The sequence below is a fragment of the Sceloporus undulatus genome, chromosome 2, assembly GCF_019175285.1.
Source record: "Sceloporus undulatus isolate JIND9_A2432 ecotype Alabama chromosome 2, SceUnd_v1.1, whole genome shotgun sequence".
NCBI lineage: Eukaryota > Metazoa > Chordata > Lepidosauria > Squamata > Phrynosomatidae > Sceloporus > Sceloporus undulatus.
This window is the reverse complement of record NC_056523.1, coordinates 121116333-121137114: the sequence shown is the minus strand read 5'-3', so window position 1 is coordinate 121137114 and position 20782 is coordinate 121116333. Positions and strand designations below refer to the sequence as shown.

General features: G+C 38.5%; 1 protein-coding gene across 2 annotated transcripts in view; it reads left to right on the top strand.

Annotated features, from left to right (window-relative positions):
- GABRG2 (gamma-aminobutyric acid type A receptor subunit gamma2) overlaps positions 1-19490 on the top strand; it is a 63643-nt gene extending 44153 nt beyond the window's left edge. Inside the window, exons 6-9 of one of the 2 annotated variants that reach the window (XM_042454460.1) lie at positions 7566-7718; positions 11978-12183; positions 15847-15870; positions 17250-19490. In XM_042454460.1, the coding sequence (XP_042310394.1) occupies positions 7566-7718; positions 11978-12183; positions 15847-15870; positions 17250-17525 (659 nt within the window). In that variant the 3' untranslated portion in view covers positions 17526-19490. The remainder of the gene's footprint in view (positions 1-7565; positions 7719-11977; positions 12184-15846; positions 15871-17249) is intronic. The other variant, XM_042454461.1, reaches the window with a different exon arrangement.
- The last annotated feature ends 1292 nt before the right edge of the window (positions 19491-20782 follow it).

Below are 20782 nucleotides of genomic sequence, written 5' to 3'. Positions count from 1 at the left end.
CATTATGTAAGGAAACTCTAATTGTAGCTGAGATGTAGATGCTTGAAAAGAAGAGAAAGCACACAGATGTAGCCCACAATGCCTCACAGTGCCTGTATTAATTGTGGACAGTTTTTCTCCTTACATAACAAACACATTGTACACAACTTGCTACCTGTGGAGTTTCAGAAGTATTAGATGCCTTGTAAGCAAGAGGTTCACAGACAATTCAAATGATGAGTGTGTATCATTTGCTAAGGTATTGGTTGAGATTCTTAATGGATGCTACAAGACCCAATGATGCAAAGGCCAAGGGATATTAACTTATCTTACAGCCATGATAAGATCATTCTAAAGAATATTTTGCTTCACTGCTGTTTAGTCAACTGAATCTGGGTTTAAACAGAATGTCCACATGTTAAATTATCCATGTTTTCTCTCCCTCTAAATAGCAATTGTTTGTTAAGAAAGCTGGTGTATATTGGGGGTTCCTCCATGCCGTCTGATTACTGTTAACTGTACCAACAAAATTGTGCTGACTGGCTCTCATCTAAACAGTGACCCATGTTTATTCCAGCTGTTAAACATTTTATCAGGCCTTACGAATCAATGGATAGTCCACATGGAAAACTGAGCCAATTTTTGGTCATATATGATGACCCCACACCATATCATGTATTTCCTTATCCATCTGGTATTCTGGCACCATTTATTATTGAAACATGCAAGGAGAGCTCCTAACTCATGAAAATGTCTCATCCATATTCCAGTTGCCTTGAAGAGAGTCCGCTGAACTGGATTTTCAGTTTACACTATTAAGTTTGTACATATTTAGCAAAAGAAACTTTATGGAGGATCATCTTTCTGGAGCTAGCACACACATAAAATAATTACTGATAGAAGATTAGGTTGAAAGTACAAATCAGGGCTACAACTAAGTGTTAAGAGAACAAAAAATAATGACCATAGATTATTTACATAACTTTAAAAAGTGGGTGATGAATATATAGAAAGAGTTAAAGATTCTCCTTAGCTTACCTCAGTCATTAAAATGGGAACTGTGATCAAGAAATCAGAACACCTGGAAAGGCAACTATTGCAGAACTAGACAAGATCCTCAAATGTAAAGTTATATCACTAAATACCAAAGTCAGAATCAACCATGGCATATTATTTCTGATTTTTACATGTGGTTGTAAAAGCTGAACAGAGAAGAAAGCTAACAGAAACAGCATCAACTAATTTGAAATGTGGTGCTGAAGGAGAACTTTACAGATATGAGGGACAGGCAAAATGACAAATGAATAGTTCCTACCTCAATTCTATCTAGAAGACAATATGGTTAAACTGGGGGTATAATTCTTTGGGTCATTATGAGATTGTATGACTCAGTGGAAAATTCTCAGAAAAGTGGAAGATTGTACAAAAAGAGGAATACTACAGTACAGACTGATGGATTCAATTAAGGAAGCCATGGCCCTTAGTTTGCAAGACCTGAGCAAAGCTGTTGATGCCCTGGGATCTCAGTGGTATCTTACTGGGATATAATTTTTCAGTACATTTGTTCTCAAAGGAAGAGAATTTTGGGAACTTTCTTCCTGCTGCAAGAAAATCTTCAAAAACCATACAGTTTTTTAAGGCTATTCACAATGTGAGACTTACTTTGCTCCGACCTTGTACATACCTGTTTTGCACTGAAAAAACAACATTTTCTGTGCAAGAAACAGCATTTTCTGCACTGCACAGAAAATGATTTCTATACAAATCAAACACCTGAGAATTTTGTGTATAATATAACTGTAATTAAAACAGTTTCTGGGTAGGAAGTAATATTTCTGTGTACAAAGTTTATTTTCAACACAGAAAAACTGCTTTCCATGCAAAACAGCTACTTATGAATTTTGGGCAGAATAAATCCTATAAACTGCAGATTCTTGTCAGTCTGGGATTCTTCTCATCAGGGTTTCTTAACCCATCTTTTTAACATTATACAACAAAAAGTCATGATCTAAAAACTTCATTTTATTTCATCCATTATCCCTCTCCACCCCCAATCATACCTTTGTACAAAACACTACTTTATCAATACTTTTAATGAAAAAAATGACCTCTGTTTAATTATCTCTTTTCATTAATATTTTTCCTATCTTCCATTGGTCATTTATCCAAAATCTCACCTTATTTAAAGCTGGTTTGAATCTGGTATTACTCTGAAATGTGTAACTAATAAATGGTTTCTATATTGCCTTGAATAAATTCTCTTTTATTTTAAGCTATCACCCACATTCTGTTTAACCAGTTCTGTATCAAAAGATTCTCCAGTGATTTTCATATTTTGTCTATCTACATCCTTGCAGCACAGACCAAAATTAATATAAGGTCTTTATTTGGTAAATTCTCATTTTCATTTTTGAAGGGGTTCCTCAACATTTGAAAACATGTTTAACCATTTTCTGGAATATTTTGAAGTATTATTTTCATCCCTAGAATTTCTTATTTAAATGTTCACCATAAGTCAGAGCTGTCTTGATGGTAAATAACAATAAACACTCATTTGTTATGGAATAAGCAAAACGGATTAGTCCATTTCAGTAGGTTCTCTCTTAATGGTGAAGTTTTAGAAAAGAGGTACTGATGCCCAGAAAGTTCTAACAGCTGCACTACACCTTACAATGTTGGAAGGAGGCAGTCATTGCTTTGTAACAATGCCACATTCAAGGCTACATTTTGTTTCTACTCTCTTTTCCTTTGCTTTGCCTAGCCATCAATACTTTATGTCCAGCCTCCTTTAGATGGTGGGAGCTTCTGGTAGCAGCCAGTGCAATTTCTTTTCCTTGGATGCAAAGAGGAGTTCAGGGAACTGATACAAGAAGCTCTAAGACTTCCTCATGTTTTAAATAATAGCAGAGATCCTGATGGCAACTTATGCATACATAAATTCCCACACAGAAACAGCTGGGCATAATTATCTAGAGCAGAATGTCTATATACAGTTCAAGGTTGCAGAAGCAGAGTTTTACACATGGGCCCATTGAACATACAGATGCATGTACTGCATTTGGTTGCACATTTGAATATGCATGCCCACATGCAAGGGTTGTGCAACACAATTAACATGTAATCCTTGCATGCAAAAATGTATGGTACACAATGGATCTTGATCATTATTTTCCCCCTGTTAAATTTATATTCTATCTTTCCTCCAATGAGTTCAAGCTAGTATATATAACTTCTGTATTGTTTGCAACAAACCCATGAGGCATCTCATGCTGTGAGAGTGTATGACTAGCCCAAGGTCACCTAGTGAATGTCTCAGTAGAAACTGGAACCTAGTGCTCCCAAATCCTAACCTAGAATATCCTCTGATATAGTTAAGTAGACAGTGGTATATGACAATAAACTCTATGTTTTTCCACCCCATCTCTTTAGTATTGTGAGAGCCTTCAGCCTCTTGGATCTATTCTGCTATAGGAATCTATTTTACCTATCTTAATTGTTTCTAGTTAGTGTTATTTACTACACATGCTCTGCCATTCCTTGAAAAATTGACTTTTGAGACTGATCCCTTTCAAAGTGACCAAAGGTCCTCCCTTTTCTGGACATGTCCTACATTTCAACCTTCTGTCCTGGGGTCCAAGAGGAATTCCTGACAGTAAGGGCTGTTTGACAGTGGAACACACTCCCTTGGAGTGTGGTGAAGTCTCCCTCCTTGGAAGTCTTTAAATAGAGGCTGGATGACCATCTCTTGGGTATGCTTTGATTGAGAGTTCCCGTATGGCAGGGGGTTGGACTGGATGGCCCTTGTGGTCTCTACCAACTCCATGATTCTATGAATTCCAAAATGTCCTCTATTTTAAGGTATAAAATTTGTTTTTGTGTCATCTGGTGCCTCAGCAGGCAAGCAAAAGGTATCTCAACAGATTTATTACTGCTGCCACTGCTGCAAAGGGCTTGTGTGTTTTCACCAAGCAATAAACATAACAAAAATGTTTAGCTTGCAACAATATCCCATAAAGACTACAGAAAAACCTTTGCCTGCATCAGACAGCCAAAGGAAAAGTGGAAGAGTTGGAAAGGTTGCATGTTGTGGAGACACTAACTTCAGTGGCATGATTTCACTGTATGGGGAGAGGGGAAGGGAAAGACAGTCACTATCTATGGGGTGGTTGCATTTATGTGTGTGTGTTTTCTGACAGAGGTGTGGAAAGGAAAGGAGGATCCGGGTTGTTGAAGCAGACACAAAGTCCTAAGAGGAAGTGGAGAGGCAAAATTATGCTATTTGGGTTGAGGGAGAAGCAAGAGGCATGAGGGACCAAATGGAAAACTACAAATGAAGTGATAATTCAAATGTAGATTCAGTCAATGGTTTGTTGATAGTAAAATGCAATTTTAAGCACTTGCTTTCCTCAGAGTTCTATAAGTGTATTGCAAGACAACAAGGCATTTTAATGAAGATAATTCATCAGAAAAATATGGTTGAATACATAAGAAAATACAGTGATATATAATATAACTGTAAATAAAACACATGTAATGAATTTATATGTATTTATATTAGTGTTTTAGCTTTTATTTGGTAATGTGCTAGATTTTTATTGAATGTCCTACATTGCCCTCCTTTATGATATCTGGTCACTCTGATCTCTTACAGCAAATAAAAAAATTAAAAAAATTAAAAAAAATGCAAAATGTAGACATTGGGTGTGTATGTGGATATAGATAATCACTATGATGTGAGAGGTAGGCTGTATGCACACCGCAGAAATAATCTGGTCTGACACTACTTTAACTACTATGGCTAAATGCTATGGAATTATGGGAATGGTATTTTGTTGTGGCACCAGAGCAGAGCTCTTCAATGTGGATGCATCCATAGAGAGGCTTTAGCTTTTTGCCCTCAACTGTGATTTTCATGTTTTGTGTGTAGAATATCAAACTCTCTGGTATATGCCACTGCAGATATAACTTTGTTCAGGTAGAGCAGTGATTCCCAAACTCTGATTTTCCAAGCATTTTGGACTTCAGCTCCCAGAATTACAGAACTTTGACCAAGATGCCTGAGAATTCTGGGAGCTGAAGACCAAAACACATGGAGGACCAGAGTTTGTGGATCACTGAAGTACAATAAACATATCAGGGAAGTAGAAATGTCCATCAACGTCTCTCCCTTCAGTTGCCATTCACTTCCTGACAGCAAAAAGGAATTCCATTGGATCCTTAAGTTCCTTAGTTATATTTCTTGAAGGCAAGATAGCTCTCCTAGGAATGGCTATCTTTCTGTGCATCTAGACCATACTCTATCTCCCCAGACAGACACATGACCACCACACCACAATTAATAGTTCTTTGGTTACAGTATATTAGGAGAACGCTAAGGCAGAACATTTGAAAATCAATAAAATGATATAAAAATCATGGCAGTGACATACAATGAACAAAACTAAATGTGAATATTGTCCATTATTGTGCAGTTGTGGTCATGACTTACACCACTACTTCCATCTGGTATCATGGTGTGCCTCTGGCACTGCATCCAGATGATGCAGTGCCAAAGGGGTGCTATATAGCCACTCCACCGCATCTATGGCACCCTTTTGAGCAGGCAAAAAGGAACTGCTTTTTGTGGGTCATTTTTGCCCTCTCAAAAGGTCGGATCTTGGTCATGGCATGAGGTTGCCATGGCCCTGATCTGGCGCGGTCTGTAGAGCACCATAGCTTCATTACCACTCAAAAAACACTACTTTTAGTTCTACAAAGCCAACTCTCACCTCATTTTTTTAAGTTAACATTTGAATTAAAGAATGTTAACTTTATGTTCACTGGTTCCTTTCTGTGGCAAAAGGAAGCAGAATATCACTGGGATGGCTGGTTATATAAAACATCCCTCCTTCTTCCCCTGGATAGCCATGTGTATGGTTCTGCTGCCCCCTCTCCCCCCTGAATGTACAATTTATTTCTTTGTATTTTTAATGCAATTTTAAAGCTATTTCTAAACATTTTTTTAATGTATGCATGCTTTTGAATACTTTTTCCCTATCAACAAAACACTGTGATTGTGTGGATTCACTTTCTGGCACACCATTGTGAATGGTTCTGTATGAATTATTGTGGTCACTTGTAAATAACTGAATCCTGTGGTACGTGATGTGTACATTTAGATCATCAGAGACTAAAGTGAGAGGAAATACAATGAAAAGAAGCAAAAAAAAAAAAAACCTTGTTAAAATTGTTCTTTAATTGTTCACCTGCTAGCCACTAACCTGCTTTTAATTAGTTAAGCTGCTAGCCACTAACATTTCTGGATCTTGAATGGACTTCATGTTTGTTGTTATGTGTCTTCAAGTCAACTCTGATTTTGGGCAATAAGGTTTTATTTGCAAGATTTATTCAGAGAGGGTTTCCCATTGCTTTCCTCTGGACTGAGAGAATATGATTTGCTCATGGTCATCCAGTAGTTTTCATGGCTGAGTAGGGATTCAGATTCTAGAGTCTAGAAATCCTAGTCTAACATTCAGAAGAATATACTTTGATCTTTTGTCCTATCAATGGATAATTAATGCACAAATATATGATCACTAAATGTTACTCAGGTCCACTTCAGACTGGCCATTAAAGCCGGCCTGGGGGTGGAGTTAGGGCATTGTGTCCAGATGATGCATGCCTTCACTCTGCCCCCAGGGTGCCATGATGCTGGGCACGACTCCACATGGTGCACGGTGTCATGGTGCTCTTCCGGTGCTATATCCATACAACGCAGCACCAAAAGAGTGCCACCAAGCTGTGGCAATGCTGCTATGGTGCCTTTTCCAGGGTGCAAAAAGGAGCTGCTTTTGCAGCTCCTTTTTGTGCCCTGGAAAGGCTGGATCACTGCCCTGATCCGGCTAGAAAAGAAGCAGCATCATGCCACCCCTTCAGAGTAGTCTGTCGAGTCCCTCAGCTAGCAGTGGAACCTCTGGTATAGCTTGTGGTATTTGTTGAGTCAACTCCATTAAACACTTATTTCCAGCAGGTTGCAATAAAAAGTCGGTTGGGCATGAGAATGACTTTGTGCTATCAATATCTTTCATCTATGATTAACAACACAAACAGAATTTCTGTGCAACGAACAGCAATCTTGCAGAATCTACTGGAAGTAGAGTAAACAAAAACAATTACTGCTATACCGAATTAGACCAGTTAGATCATTAATCTGACACTGAAGGATAGGAGGTCTATGGAGAAATTTAACAAGAGCTAGTTAGATATGGGATAATCCATGCTGTTGTTCATTTCTAGCTTGTGGTGGACACAAGGTTAATTGAATCCCACTTATCTTGGCCCATTGCAGTTAATCGGCCATTCATTGTGCATATATTCATACCAATCAAGAGGGTGTTCATGTGCAATTGCCAATTAGCTGAATAGTCCAGCTGGAAGGAGCAAAGGTCTAGTGGAGCAGGATAGAATTTAAAAAGACAAGCTCCTAGTGCTAAACAGAAGGAGTAAATTCTCTCAAACTCACAGGGCTTGAAAATCCTGGAATTTCAACAACTATAGTAAAGTAACTAAAACATAAAATATGACCGCGTATAAAATACATTTTGCAGGAGATTATGTCGTCATGGCAGTCTACTTTGACCTAAGCCGGAGGATGGGTTACTTCACCATTCAGACTTACATTCCCTGCACACTCATTGTAGTGCTGTCCTGGGTCTCTTTCTGGATTAATAAGGATGCTGTTCCAGCCAGAACATCTTTGGGTAAGTTAGTGTTCTCTCTTATCTATTAATTTTCCTAAAGTACTCTTACATTTGCACTGGTCTGTGGTCATTTTCTATGTACACCAATATAGAATATCATAAATCAGAGGGTTGTTTAGAAACATCTTGCCATTAAGATCTCCCTGTGGACACTTTGATGAAAAAAAAATTCCAAACAGTTCTGTATATTGACCCTATTTAGGCACTGGCTACAGAACAGTAGTATCCTAGTAGCTACTTACTATCAACCTGCTTATTTGACATACATATCTTACTGTTATTTAAATAAGCATTCAAGATGACTACATTTTACCACCATGCTGCAGTCGATTAAAATGTCAGGGTTCACCAGTCATGAAATGGAGTTACTCATAGTGCTTATGAATCCAGTAGTTCCCTGGTGTTAAAATGCAACCGGCGTTTGGCACTTGACCAGAGCCATTAATGTACTACCATCTTATCGTCAGCTAAAATGGAAAATTCAGCTCTTTTAGTCCAGATACTACTGCATGTAAATCTAGTCCTGTGTGTTATAAACCTTGCCATTTACAGTATTGTGACACTTCTTGTACATCAGGGCAGACTTGAATAAGATGTTTACATGGTTCAGTGTTCACACATAGATTTTAAGTGAAAGATACTATTTGAAAGCTCAGTTAATCAATATTTGTAAATGCTTGGGGAGGTTTGGAAAGAGAAGCAGCAATTTCAAACCTCAAGGGCATTATTATGATGTATCACTCACCTTGACCAGAAGCTCTGACATCCATGCTTATGCATTTCACTGGAATTCCAGAAATATTTCACAGCGTATAAAGAAAACTATTTCTAACTCTAGTCATTTGGATTGTTATAATTCACACAGTCCTCAGAAACAAGAAATCCTCATTAGGAAGCAGACTGTTAATCTAGAACTAAACAACAGAGACTGATATGAACATACTTGCACTTTGGATGCATATATGAGGGAGACATTGGGTAAGACAGAAAACATTTAAATGGTAGCATATGACAGGATAGTTTGAGGATGGCCAGTTTGCAGATCAGGTTATGAACTTATTTATTTACAACTGAAAAATGATCTCCAGCAGTTTAACACATATTCCCTGCCCTCTGGAATTAATCAGGCTTAGATTTGTTACCTGATTTTTACAATTGTACAGTGTCTTTCCTGAAAAACCTTGTTATGATATGTGGGGGAAGAGGTGTACTGTGTATTTTGTAAACTATATAAGAAAATAAAATGTTGGTAGTTTGGGGTTTTGTTAGATCTATTTTTCAGTTATTTTGAGCTATAATAACAATAACAATAAGAACAACAACAACAACAACAACAACAATAATAATAATTTATAGCCCGCCCAATCACAAAGAATCCGGGTGGGTTACAATAATAAAAATATAGAGAATAAAATAAAATAAAATACAAAAAATAAATAAATCAAATACAATACAATAAAATAAAAGAGAGCAACGTTAGCTACAGTAAATTCACAGTTAGACCTGATGGAAATTGGGTCTGACTTTTTCACTGCCTCCCAGGTCTGATGATGACAGTTGGGGCAGAGGGGGGGCTCTTCTTCTTGAGGCAAGAATATAATTTCATTAATTTTAATTTAATTCTTCTCATTAATTTAAGAGAAGAATTGGTGGACAGAGTGATGTAAGTCACAGTAAATGGGGAGAGGAACTAGGTAGGGAAGGTCTGCCAGGAGAGATCCGTCTTAAGAGCTTTCTTAAAGGCTGTAAGAGTAGAAATGTCACAGATCTCCTTCGGCAGGTCATTCCATAGCTTCGGAGCTCTGATGGAAAAGGCCCTCTGGGTGACTGAAGTTAGCCTAGATTTTATTGGCTGAAGTAGATACTTCCCTGAGGACCTTAGAGTGCGAGACGGACAGTACGGAAGAAGGCGATCCCTTAAGTATTCTGGACCCAAGCCATGTAGGGCTTTAAAGGTAATCACCAACACCTTGTACCTTGCCCAGAAACTAATTGGCAGCCAGTGGAAGGATTTCAAAACTGGTGTTATGTGATCGTTATGACGAGAACCTGTAATTAACCTGGCTGCCATACTTTGTACAAGTTGAAGTTTCTGAACTTGGCACAAGGGTAGCCCCATGTAGAGCGCATTACAGAAGTCCAACCTGTAATTGTAATCTATGCATTTCTTAAGGTCAGTGATGCATGTGCTCAATACATGTTGCCTATCTGGTGAATCTCATATGCAATAGGCAAGGGCAGGATGAGAGTGAAGATGGCTGATTACTAGGAAAACTAAAGAAATTCAGGGAAGGAGGTGTAATTTACCTCAAAGACAGAAGATTCCAGAATCAATCTTTATTTACAGTCAGTAGACCCAGTGAAACATGCTATAACATAAAACATATAAAATAGAAATATTACATATAGCTTAAAACCATATAAAATAGAAAGGTTTCATAAAAATACAGGAATACATAAAAATACAGGTCAGACAACAACATAAAAGGAGAGCAGGGCCAACTGTGCTAAAACTATCCCAGGTATGTGCAGCCATACTAACTTAATACCCACTATTAACCCACTTAGCCTGAAGGTTTCAAGAGGATTCTGGTGGAGGCAAATTCTTACACTTTGAATACAACCCTACTAATAATAGGTGGGGACATCCCAGATTGCTAGCAGTCCTCTGGCAGAGCAGAAGCAGCTGGAGGAACAGCATGTTCCCTATGGGCTGCTTTCTTGTAGTTAAAAATGGGAAAGAAGACTTATGAGGAGGATGGTGGCTGGTTGTGATGCATATTCTGTTCTCCATCCCCAATAATAATAATCCTCCCCTAATAATAATAATAATAATAATAATAATAATAATAATAATAATAATAATAATCTCCATGGATTGAGGCAAAGAACAGCAACAGATTAAAACACAACAGATTGCTATTTATTATCCTCTGTGTGTTTGTGTGTGTGTTTTGCTAATAGTGCCCATTAATATTTGAATGCAAAGTGAAAGTCCCTCATTAGTGAAAATGCAACACATTAACAGTTGCTTTGAACAAGTAATGTCCATGTTCTGGATCACCTTTGCATGGCAGGTGGAAGTGGTATTGCTTCCATGTTTTCACCTTGGTAAGGAAGGAGCCTATCAAATCCAGCAGAATAATAAAGGCCCAGTACAGATTGTGCGAAAGCACTGTGCTGGGGCCAAAAGTAGGGCTGGGGAGCACACAACAAACACACGCTCCCCGGCCCTACTACGTATAGAGGGCGCCATCTTGGCATGACGATGTCCATACGCAGTGTGTGATGATGCCATCATGTACGCGCCACATCCAAATGCCTGATGGCATCGCACCGCTGGAGGGTGCTTAGGACACCCTATTTGCAGCACAAGAAGGAGCTCCAAAAAAGAGCTCCTTCTGGGAGGGTGGCTCATTCCCACGGCAACTAGATTGCTGCGGGAACGAAGCCAGGGAGAAAGGGACCTTTCTCCTCTGGCTGCGCCTGTCAGGGTGTCCATGGGGCATTTTTGCTGCTTCTTCGTGGACTGGAAAAGTGCCAGGTTGGAGCCGCAGGGGCTGCCGGTGAGGCTGCCCTGCCTCCAACCTGGCAAGAAAAGGGGCAGCTGTGGATCACCCCCTTTCTGCCATCTGTACCCCACCAAAGTGTAGAAACTCAGGCTCGGTAGTAAAAGTAGTTTCTGAGTAAAAACTCAGAAACCTTTATTAAGAAACTATAGATCCAGTCTTGTGACTTTCATTTTCAGTACTGACCATCAAATATTAAAACTGCCTAATTATACAGAATTTGAATTCTCAGACTGGTTTACTTCCTATTTGTAGAAATTAATAAGCACATTTCTCTTTGTTTTGTCACATCACCACTTTCATTTGTTGTTGGAGCCAGGCATTTTCCAATAAATGACCTTGAGAAAGTTTGCTTCCTTTCCTGTGTTATCTCAACACCTGTGATTCAGTTCACCCTTCTGCTATTACTACCATATATTCAATGACTACATAACCCACTTATTATGGCAGGACAAAAACATATGCAACTCCTGACAGAGCCTTACACTGAGAAAAGAGAGAGGCTGTCAGCTAACTGGTTATTCTGTCACAGACAATTTAATTTATTTACTAAAAGTGTGACCGCTGGGATCAGCTTATTTGTTGCATCGTGTGTCTTCATTTAAGGGTGTGTCAACTTTTAGTCATGTTACACTATAAGTAAGTCACCTTAAGAACTAATGCATTTTTTAAACATTTCCCTCTCCAAAGGAATCACAACTGTCCTGACAATGACCACTCTCAGCACAATCGCTCGCAAATCTCTCCCCAAGGTTTCTTATGTGACAGCAATGGATCTCTTTGTATCGGTGTGCTTCATTTTTGTTTTTTCTGCATTGGTGGAGTACGGGACTCTTCATTATTTTGTCAGTAACCGGAAGCCAAGCAAAGACAAAGACAAAAAGAAGAAAAACCCTGTATGTATTTTGTTACATTACAGTCTAATGACACTGTTTTGTTTTCTGGACAGGAATGGTTTTGTAGCTATGCTAGAGGCAAGAAAGTTTGCTTGAAGACCAGGCCTGAGAAAGGAAGTATAGAATCATAGAATTAGTGACAAGGACCTGTTTACGTTCTTATGAGCTCCAAACAGGGCATGCTTTAAGAGTCAAACCCCACAAGAGCATCCAAGACAAAGAACGGATGATGAGGGATCTTTTATATGCTTTAATAGTATACAGCAGTGGTTCCCAACATTGGTCTTCCAGGTGTTTGGGACTTCTGTTCCCAGAAACCCAGCCAGCTTGGCAATAAGTGTGAAATTCTGGGAGCTGAAGCTGGAGGATAAGAGTTTGGGAAACTATGATCCAAAAGATCCACTGCTGGGCTACATTGAGGGCATGACATTTACATGCTTCATATGTGGCTGGAAAGTGTGCTGAGTTTTCTACAACCTGGAAGAGCAGGGCCAAAAAGGAGCAGATAAAATCTGCTCCTTTTTGGTGGCTAGCTCAGGACTGCAATGGCAGCCCAGATTGGGGCTGGGCACATGCAGTTGTCATGGTCCTGCAATAATCAGAGCAGGCACAGCCTCTGGACATTCCTTTTGACCCATCTGTTTGAGGCCTATCTTGATGTACAAAATAGTTCTGGTTGGATGGAAATAGTAGTGTTAAGTCATGAGCACAACTGCACAATAATTACTCTAACAACCCCAATTTAAGCCATATCCAGGATGGAGTGGGGCACATCAGGAGCCATCAGCTAGGTTGTGTTACTAACAGCTTCTTCTAACCAAGTACTCCATTCTATCAAGAACATCTTACTAGATTTTTCTCTCTTTTTTTGTCTCTTGTGGTTTCCATACAATGGGATCCACTTTCTTCATGAGGTTTGCTGACCCCCTCTACTTATATTGAAAGCTGAAAGGAATGGTATTGCATCAAATGGGTGAATTCTCTCTCAAAGCTGAGGTAGACCTTGAATCTTAGAAGTACAACATTAACTACTGAGAATAGAAAATATATTGGAAGGCATGGAAGTTGTTAATTTAAATCTTGTAAGATGAAATGTCTCCTCTTGTGAGTCTCTTCTCCCCATTTACCACCCCCCTCAATTTCTTTTCCTTGACTGAACTTTCTCCTTCTGTCTTTTTTCTGCCCTTTACCATTTAAGTGTGGTGGCAGAGTTTGGGAGTACCTGAGGGCCTCCAGTAAGTGACACCTTTGATTTCTGTAGGTTCAGTGTCCATAGACTTTGTTTCATGCACAAAATTATTTAAAAATATTTTGTATGAAATTACCTTCAGACTATGTTTATAAAGGTGCATACAAAACATAAACGAATGTATAGTCAGACTTGATTCCATCTCCAAGATATTGTGTTGCATATATTCAAATATTTAAATATATATTAAAAAAAATTGAAATCCAAAATGCTGGTCCCTAGCATTTTGGATAAGGGACAAGGGAGATTTGACTAGTTTTTGTTTTTTACAATATTTTAATAATAAATAATAATAAAATTTTTATTTATATGCCGCCCTTCCTCCGATCAGGGCGGCTTACAACAAGTTAAAATACAATCAATAATACACATAAAATAAAATACACATTAAAACAAACCAACAGTAAAAAGCCCCATAGCCCAACCTCTTGGCCACGAAAGAGGAGGGAGGCCCACAGGATATTTATTTGGGGAATGCCTGTTGGAATAGGAAGGTTTTAAGGTCCTTCCTAAATTGGGCCAGGGTAGTAGACGAGCGGAGCTCTGTGGGCAGCGCATTCCAAAGGGCTGGGGCAGCTGTGGAAAACGTCCTCCGAGAAGTGGAGACTAACCTAGCCCCAGGCACCTTCAGTAGCTGCTGCCCAGACGTTCTGAGGGTGCGAGGCGGAATGTACGGGGAGAGGCAGTCCTTTAGGTATCCTGGGCCCAAGCCATTTAGGGCTTTATAGGTAATTACCAACACCTTATATTGAGCTCGGAAGCGAATGGGCAGCCAATGGAGATCTTTTAAAACCGGTGTTATATGGCTGGTCCTGGGAGCACCAGTGACCAGCCTGGCTGCCATGTTCTGCACCATTTGCAGCTTCCGAGTTTGGTATAAGGGTTGCCCCATGTAGAGTACATTGCAGAAATCCAGTCTCGAAGTTACCAGAGCATGTACAACAGTAGGTCCCTCTGGGCCAGGTATGGGCGCAGCTGGCGAATCAGCCGAAGCTGATAACAGGTGTTCTTGACCGTCGCATTCACCTGAGCAGTCAGGTGAAGCGAAGAGTCAAGAAGCACCCCCAGACTGCGCACGGAGTCCTTCACAGGGAGCCCCTCTATTAGTCAGTTAATAATGCCCAGAGGGAGTTTGGTGTTTCCATTTACAAAGCCAGTTTGCTTGGTCAGAACAGGTACAGAAAATAAACAACAAATGTTGATCTAAATATATCTAAACTGCCCCAAAGACATTTCTGAGCTCCAACAGTGCTGGTTTTTTTTTTAAAAAATATTTTTGTTCATCTAGGCATTACTTTTAAATTCTTAGATATTTAAAACTCTTTTACCGGGCTTAAATTCAGAATTTTTACAGGGCAATCCTGGGTGATGTAGGAGAGGCAGAATCCTAGGCAGAGGATATGTCAAATCCCAGGCCCAAACAGACTCACACCAGCAGAGAGTGTGGGAGTGATTTTTATATGGGTTCCCCCCCGTCTTTGAGGCACCTCCTCCCAATTTTCTTTCTCTCAACTAGTTGGAAGGAGAAAAAAATACACTACCCTCAGAGCTGGTATAATTTTTATCCATTTTGAGGACTTGTTGGGAAAATAGAATATCTTTGCATCCACTATATTCAAAGCACCCCCTCCAGCATATATCCATTTTGCAATTTCAAGTGTCATAGCACCAACAGTGGAGCTGAGAAGGTAAACCTCTTCCTCTGTCCATGAATATCCTTGCTGTTAATGGAGTGGTAGAAGCTGTATGTCCCTTGTCCCTTGAGATGCCCTTCCAGTGAACTATATAATTGCAGCTTTAACTGTGTAGGATTTTTAAATCTTCTGTTTATTTTTAGGATTTATTTCAGTTCTTCTTGTTTTACCTTTGATAAACTGCCTTGAAATCATTGATGAAAGGTGGTATGTAAATGCTTTACATAAACAGAGTTCCTTTCACTTTCTTGTGAGTCATTGGTGGCAGAGCATAGATGAAAATATGGATCGTGGAGTATATTATAGAAGACTTAAAATGATGCCTCTTCAGGATTACTGGTTCTTTCTCCCTAGTAGAGGAAGAGCCACCAGACTGATAATATTTTAATGTCTGGCCAACAGTATGCTTGATCTAAATCTGGAAATCATTTAAATCATAAGATCCTTTGTTGTAACATGTTTTAAATTGGAATTTCACAATTTGTATCTTAGATTCTTCTTTACATAGTAACCATTTTAAAATTCAAGTTCATATTCAAAATTCTATCTTAAATCTTTTTTCTATTTCTTTTTCTCCCTCCAAATTTTCTCCCTCAAAATTTGATGTAGTCTAGAAAAGTGTCTTTAATTTATGCTGCTTTTGTCTCCTTCTCCCTACCCCTTCTTCCTTTCTTTAATTTAAAAATTCTGATTCTCTTTTTTCTGTCTACAAAATCAAAGCTTCTTCGGATGTTTTCATTCAAGGTATACTATTTTTGGTATAGAAATCCACTGCATGTGACTGCTGAATTGAACAATTAGAGCTTCAATAAAAGCTTTTAGATATTTCTGCATTCTACTTGGAGCAGCCTTGGAGAGAAGTAGAATGGCTCATATTTAGAAATTACCGCGTTGTAGATTCAGCAGCCTAAACACCAATTCACTACTATTTTGAACTTACAATAAGTTCAAAGGATTTAACATGTTTGGATCGCATGAATGAAGAGAGCCTAGTAGTAAACCCAAGCATCTGTCTGCTCTCTTTTTTAGTTTATCCATGGGATCCAATTCAGTGCTACCAGCTGAGAATCCACAATAAACCCTTTTAGAACTCAGTTTTGACTGTTAATGATTTCATGTGAAGACATGCAAACTACATATCTATCAAAGATCTGTACGAAACAAATACCATTTGGGTGATCTCAATATTATTCTTATGCAAACTGTTGGAGTTTTGAAAGGGTATAAAGTGCTTACATTTAATGTTGTCACTAGCTCTTCAGACACACTATCCAAAGTGGTCAATAAAGGTAGCTGTTTATCTACTTGAAGCTGTATAACAACTTCAAATATCTGTCATTCAGAAATGAAGGTATCTTGTTCTGGGTTTTAAAAAGAACAAATTAATGAATAATTAAAATGATTATTTGAGCTAATTTTAATCATGTTTTCATCTCCAGCCTTCATCTTAAGAATATGTCTTTATTATTCAAGTGCCAGCTGCTGCTTCATGCAGCATGTCCATCAAAGGATCAGAAGTGCTTGTCAGTAAACTATTATTGCAATGATTATACATATACAGAAGCTATGCACTATGTTGGCATTACGAAGTTTTTTGCTGAGGAACAGTTAACCCACAGTTGCATGTTATCAGAAATGCTTACTATCAGAGACCATGATAACCACCTAACTTCCATTCAAGTAATGTGCCTAATATCACCCCCTTTCTCTTTACCAATTTTAGATCCCCACCTATGTAGAAATATAAAGTGTCTATTAACTTTTTTAAAAAATGTTAAAGGAATAAAAAATATGATTGCCTCCCTATATCAGGCAGTCATTTAGCAGCTAGCAAGAACAAATGTATTTTAGGCTGTGTTCCTATTTGAAATTAAACCCTACTAAATTGCTAATTTGATAAAATGTGAATTCAGAGCACAAGCACTGCATATTGTTCTGATTAAGCTCAAATGAAGAGTCTTTGTTAACATCCTCATTAATATCCTTAAGAATATAGGAACCCTACATTATGCAAAATAGCACATTTTCACAGACATAGCACTAGTTGAAAGAGAACTTGGTAAGGAAATGCAAAACACTCACTTTTTTCATTTCCCCCCCTTCTCACCACTCATTTGTCCTAGGCACCTACAATTGATATCCGTCCAAGGTCAGCTACTATCCAAATGAACAATGCCACACACCTCCAAGAACGGGATGAAGAATATGGGTACGAATGTCTCGACGGCAAGGACTGTGCAAGTTTTTTCTGCTGCTTTGAAGATTGCAGAACAGGAGCATGGCGGCATGGGAGGATACACATCCGCATTGCCAAAATGGACTCTTACGCCCGCATATTCTTTCCTACTGCCTTCTGTTTGTTTAACTTGGTCTACTGGGTGTCCTACCTTTACCTTTAAACAAGCAGAAAGGAAATTGATGACACAAGCCTTATTCTTCAAAATGTATTAAATGGTTTCCTGTATGACTCCACTCCAATGCCATGATTTAGTGGCTGTAGTGAACATGGGGACTTTGACGAACACATTGATGTTCCTGCAAGAAGGAGCCACCACCTTCTCTTCAGTTTCAGGGAGTATGCTGCTTGTGCTCCACTATGCACACACAGAGCATTCCCTGAACTGTGGGGATAGGGGTGGGTGGATGGGTGGGAGTCAGTCAACCCTTGCTCATTTAAGCTCCATTAAGCACCAGAGCTTCATGGAACTTAGAACAGCTTTATCACAGTGGTTTGAATTCTTTAGTGCCATAATCCAGTAAATATTATCCATTACATTTGTTGGACTACTGTAAAAAGTATTGTGGTTTGAATGCTCCCATGCTATATTTTAAGGAATTTGATACAGACCAAACCAAGTATCCATTAGAAATCCACCACTGAATGTGTGAGGGGCAGTGGGGAGAGGACCCTCACAAGTTCTCAGAGTATTACCATTTTAGCTATAAATAGTCAGCAGTTACAATGAAGAAAGTAAAAAATAAATAAATACTGTATAGTTTGTTATCATTGATTATAAATACGTGATACTTTTGTGGGCTTTTCTTTTTGGAAGAGTCATCTCTCCGTTCAGACCAATGTAACTAGTCTAAGGGGAAAGGAGTTTTTCTTTGCACCTGAATAAAAATTGAGTGTTTGGGTGGACTCCTTAAGAGCACATGTACAAATGTTGTAAATATTCCACTACCTGGTAGTGCTTGGGTTTAGTGCATGAAGACTGGGGGTGGGGTCAGGGGCAAAATAAATGGAGCAAAGGTACCATATTATTGTCTTTCATTACTAATTAAAAATCATCCTCTTTTTGAAGCAGAAAGACCATCACCACCATGCATGGAAGATGTGGACAAACAGTTTTTTCCATAAGAAGGTAGACAAGCCTTAAGATGTTGACTAAAATACTACCCATTTCATAGTACAAATCAGTAAGGCCAATATAAATAATACTTTAGTCTGTAGATTAGCTCAAGCTGTTAGCTGCTGTTTTATTCCTCACTTTCCATGACAACTAAACCTACATTTGTTATATACTGCAAGATTGGCTGTGGTCTTTTGAAGCATTTGTTTGCAGTTAATGGATCCTTCCTCACAATGAATGATGATCATTTGTATCTAGAATACTTTTGCTGAGATGCACGATCCATCTGAATGAACCAGAACTGAATATTGTTCTTGCTTTGTTTGCTTTTCACAAATACATTTGTTCTCCAGGCAGAAGTTGGGGCATTTTCATTTGTGCCACTATATAGACCTGGTGTTCACCATACATATGTGTGATGATGTTAGTGCTCCATTTTAAATCTCTCTCTTTCTCTCTCTGCCCCCAGGTCTCTTGATTATTATGTAGAGTCTATCAGTAGCTAGCGCATAACGTAGCAAACATTTTGAAACAAAAGAACAACTGAAAATGAAAGAGGAGGATTGTCTTTGTTAATAAAAAATACCTGCATAGTATGTGTGCTTTAAGAGAACAAGACCCAGTTGAGTGAATCTTAAATTTCATTTAACTGGCTATTGGTTTTCAAACATCTGTGCAATGCTGAGTTATGCAAATTTAAGCACATGTAAATAATGACTGACTTTTTTACAGTCACAAACTGAGAACACCAGTTCGTCTCAAGTAGGTTTGCAACTGGGAAGGAGGAATAATCTATATATATATATTATCATTATCATTACAGAATTAATGATATTAATGATAGCCAATACAGAGACTTAAGGACAGTTTTCCAATGTCTGTATAGTTTTGGAAATAAATATGTATAGAAAGGTATAACTATGTCCTGATCATCAACTGCTCCTTAATGTATTTTAATGAAGGAAATGCACATACCCATAGATTTTTTTTCAATAAAATTGCTGCACTCAAGCTTACAGTTGTTTTTGTGCCTGAGATATATAATGTATGTGTGTGCATGCGTCTGTGCATGTGTGTGCGTGCATACATTCACACTGATACATCTAAATTTCAAATGGCTTTTTAAAAAATCTCTTGGTTAAAGAACTTCTCTCTGAACACCACATTGTGTGATTTTAGTAAGGTTCACTATGGGATTATCCTTACATAGTCTGTGTGCTGACCTGTATCAAAGCTCCTTGAGTATCTTATTTTTATAATTTAACACTGTCCAAAAGTATGACAGTGCATCTTTTGTCCGCTTCTTTGATAACAATGGATGAATCAATGAATCTAAAGACAGTTCCCCCAAAAGATTGTTGTTCCGTGTAGTTCATGTTCCAAGGATATGGAGCTGTATTTTCTATTTTTTCTAATTCCTGAGAGACTAATGTATCAAAAACTAATAGCTGACTGTGTGATGTTATGAAAGAAAGAAATACTATGTGATGTTAATTTGTCCCATTGGTGGGTCACAACACTTTTACAGAAGTTTATTTAAAACAGCAGTGTGTAAAAATTGAATTAGACAGTTTGTTTATTCTGATAGGGAACTTTATATGTTCTAGAATCAGAACAGCCTGAACATTTCAGGAAATCCAAGGTACCTAATAAAGCCATTCTGTGTATGAGAAAAGTAGTCCTATGTTCACCTCTAGAGTTTCTGGAGGAAGATTTGTCTGGTTACCTTAATTTCCAGAGCCTTCTGATTGGAGCTAACCTAATACACATTATAGCTCAACAGAGACTAAGGGCACATCTATAAGGGCTAAATAAAACTATCTCACCTAGTCTTCACATTGAGCTGTCCAAATGACAGTTTGGGGCCAAATCCAGGACTTTCATCACCTCAGGGCTTTGATCCAGAGAAAAAAAGGGTGGATTGATTCTAGTTGTGAGCAGAAAATCTGATATTCAAAAGGGAGAACTGTATACACAATTCTTCTGAACTCACATCAGTGAGTGTAGACAAACCTGTGGTCACTTGGAGTGGGGCAACCCAAAGGTAAACTGGATTTTCCTATCAGTGGAGATGTGCCCTCAGATATACTGTACATGACAAAAAGTTGGAGTTTGATAGTTTTTTTTTCCAGTCTTCAATAAAAAACAAACACAATCTGCAGAGGCATTCAGCAAGGCAAGATACTCATTTTCCAGTGGATGCTAAGGTCAACAGGTATTTTAACTGGAATCCTTTAACTGGAAATTCCAAGGCTTGTGGTATTAATTGTTCCCATTCTTGGAGATGTCAAACCTGGCCACAA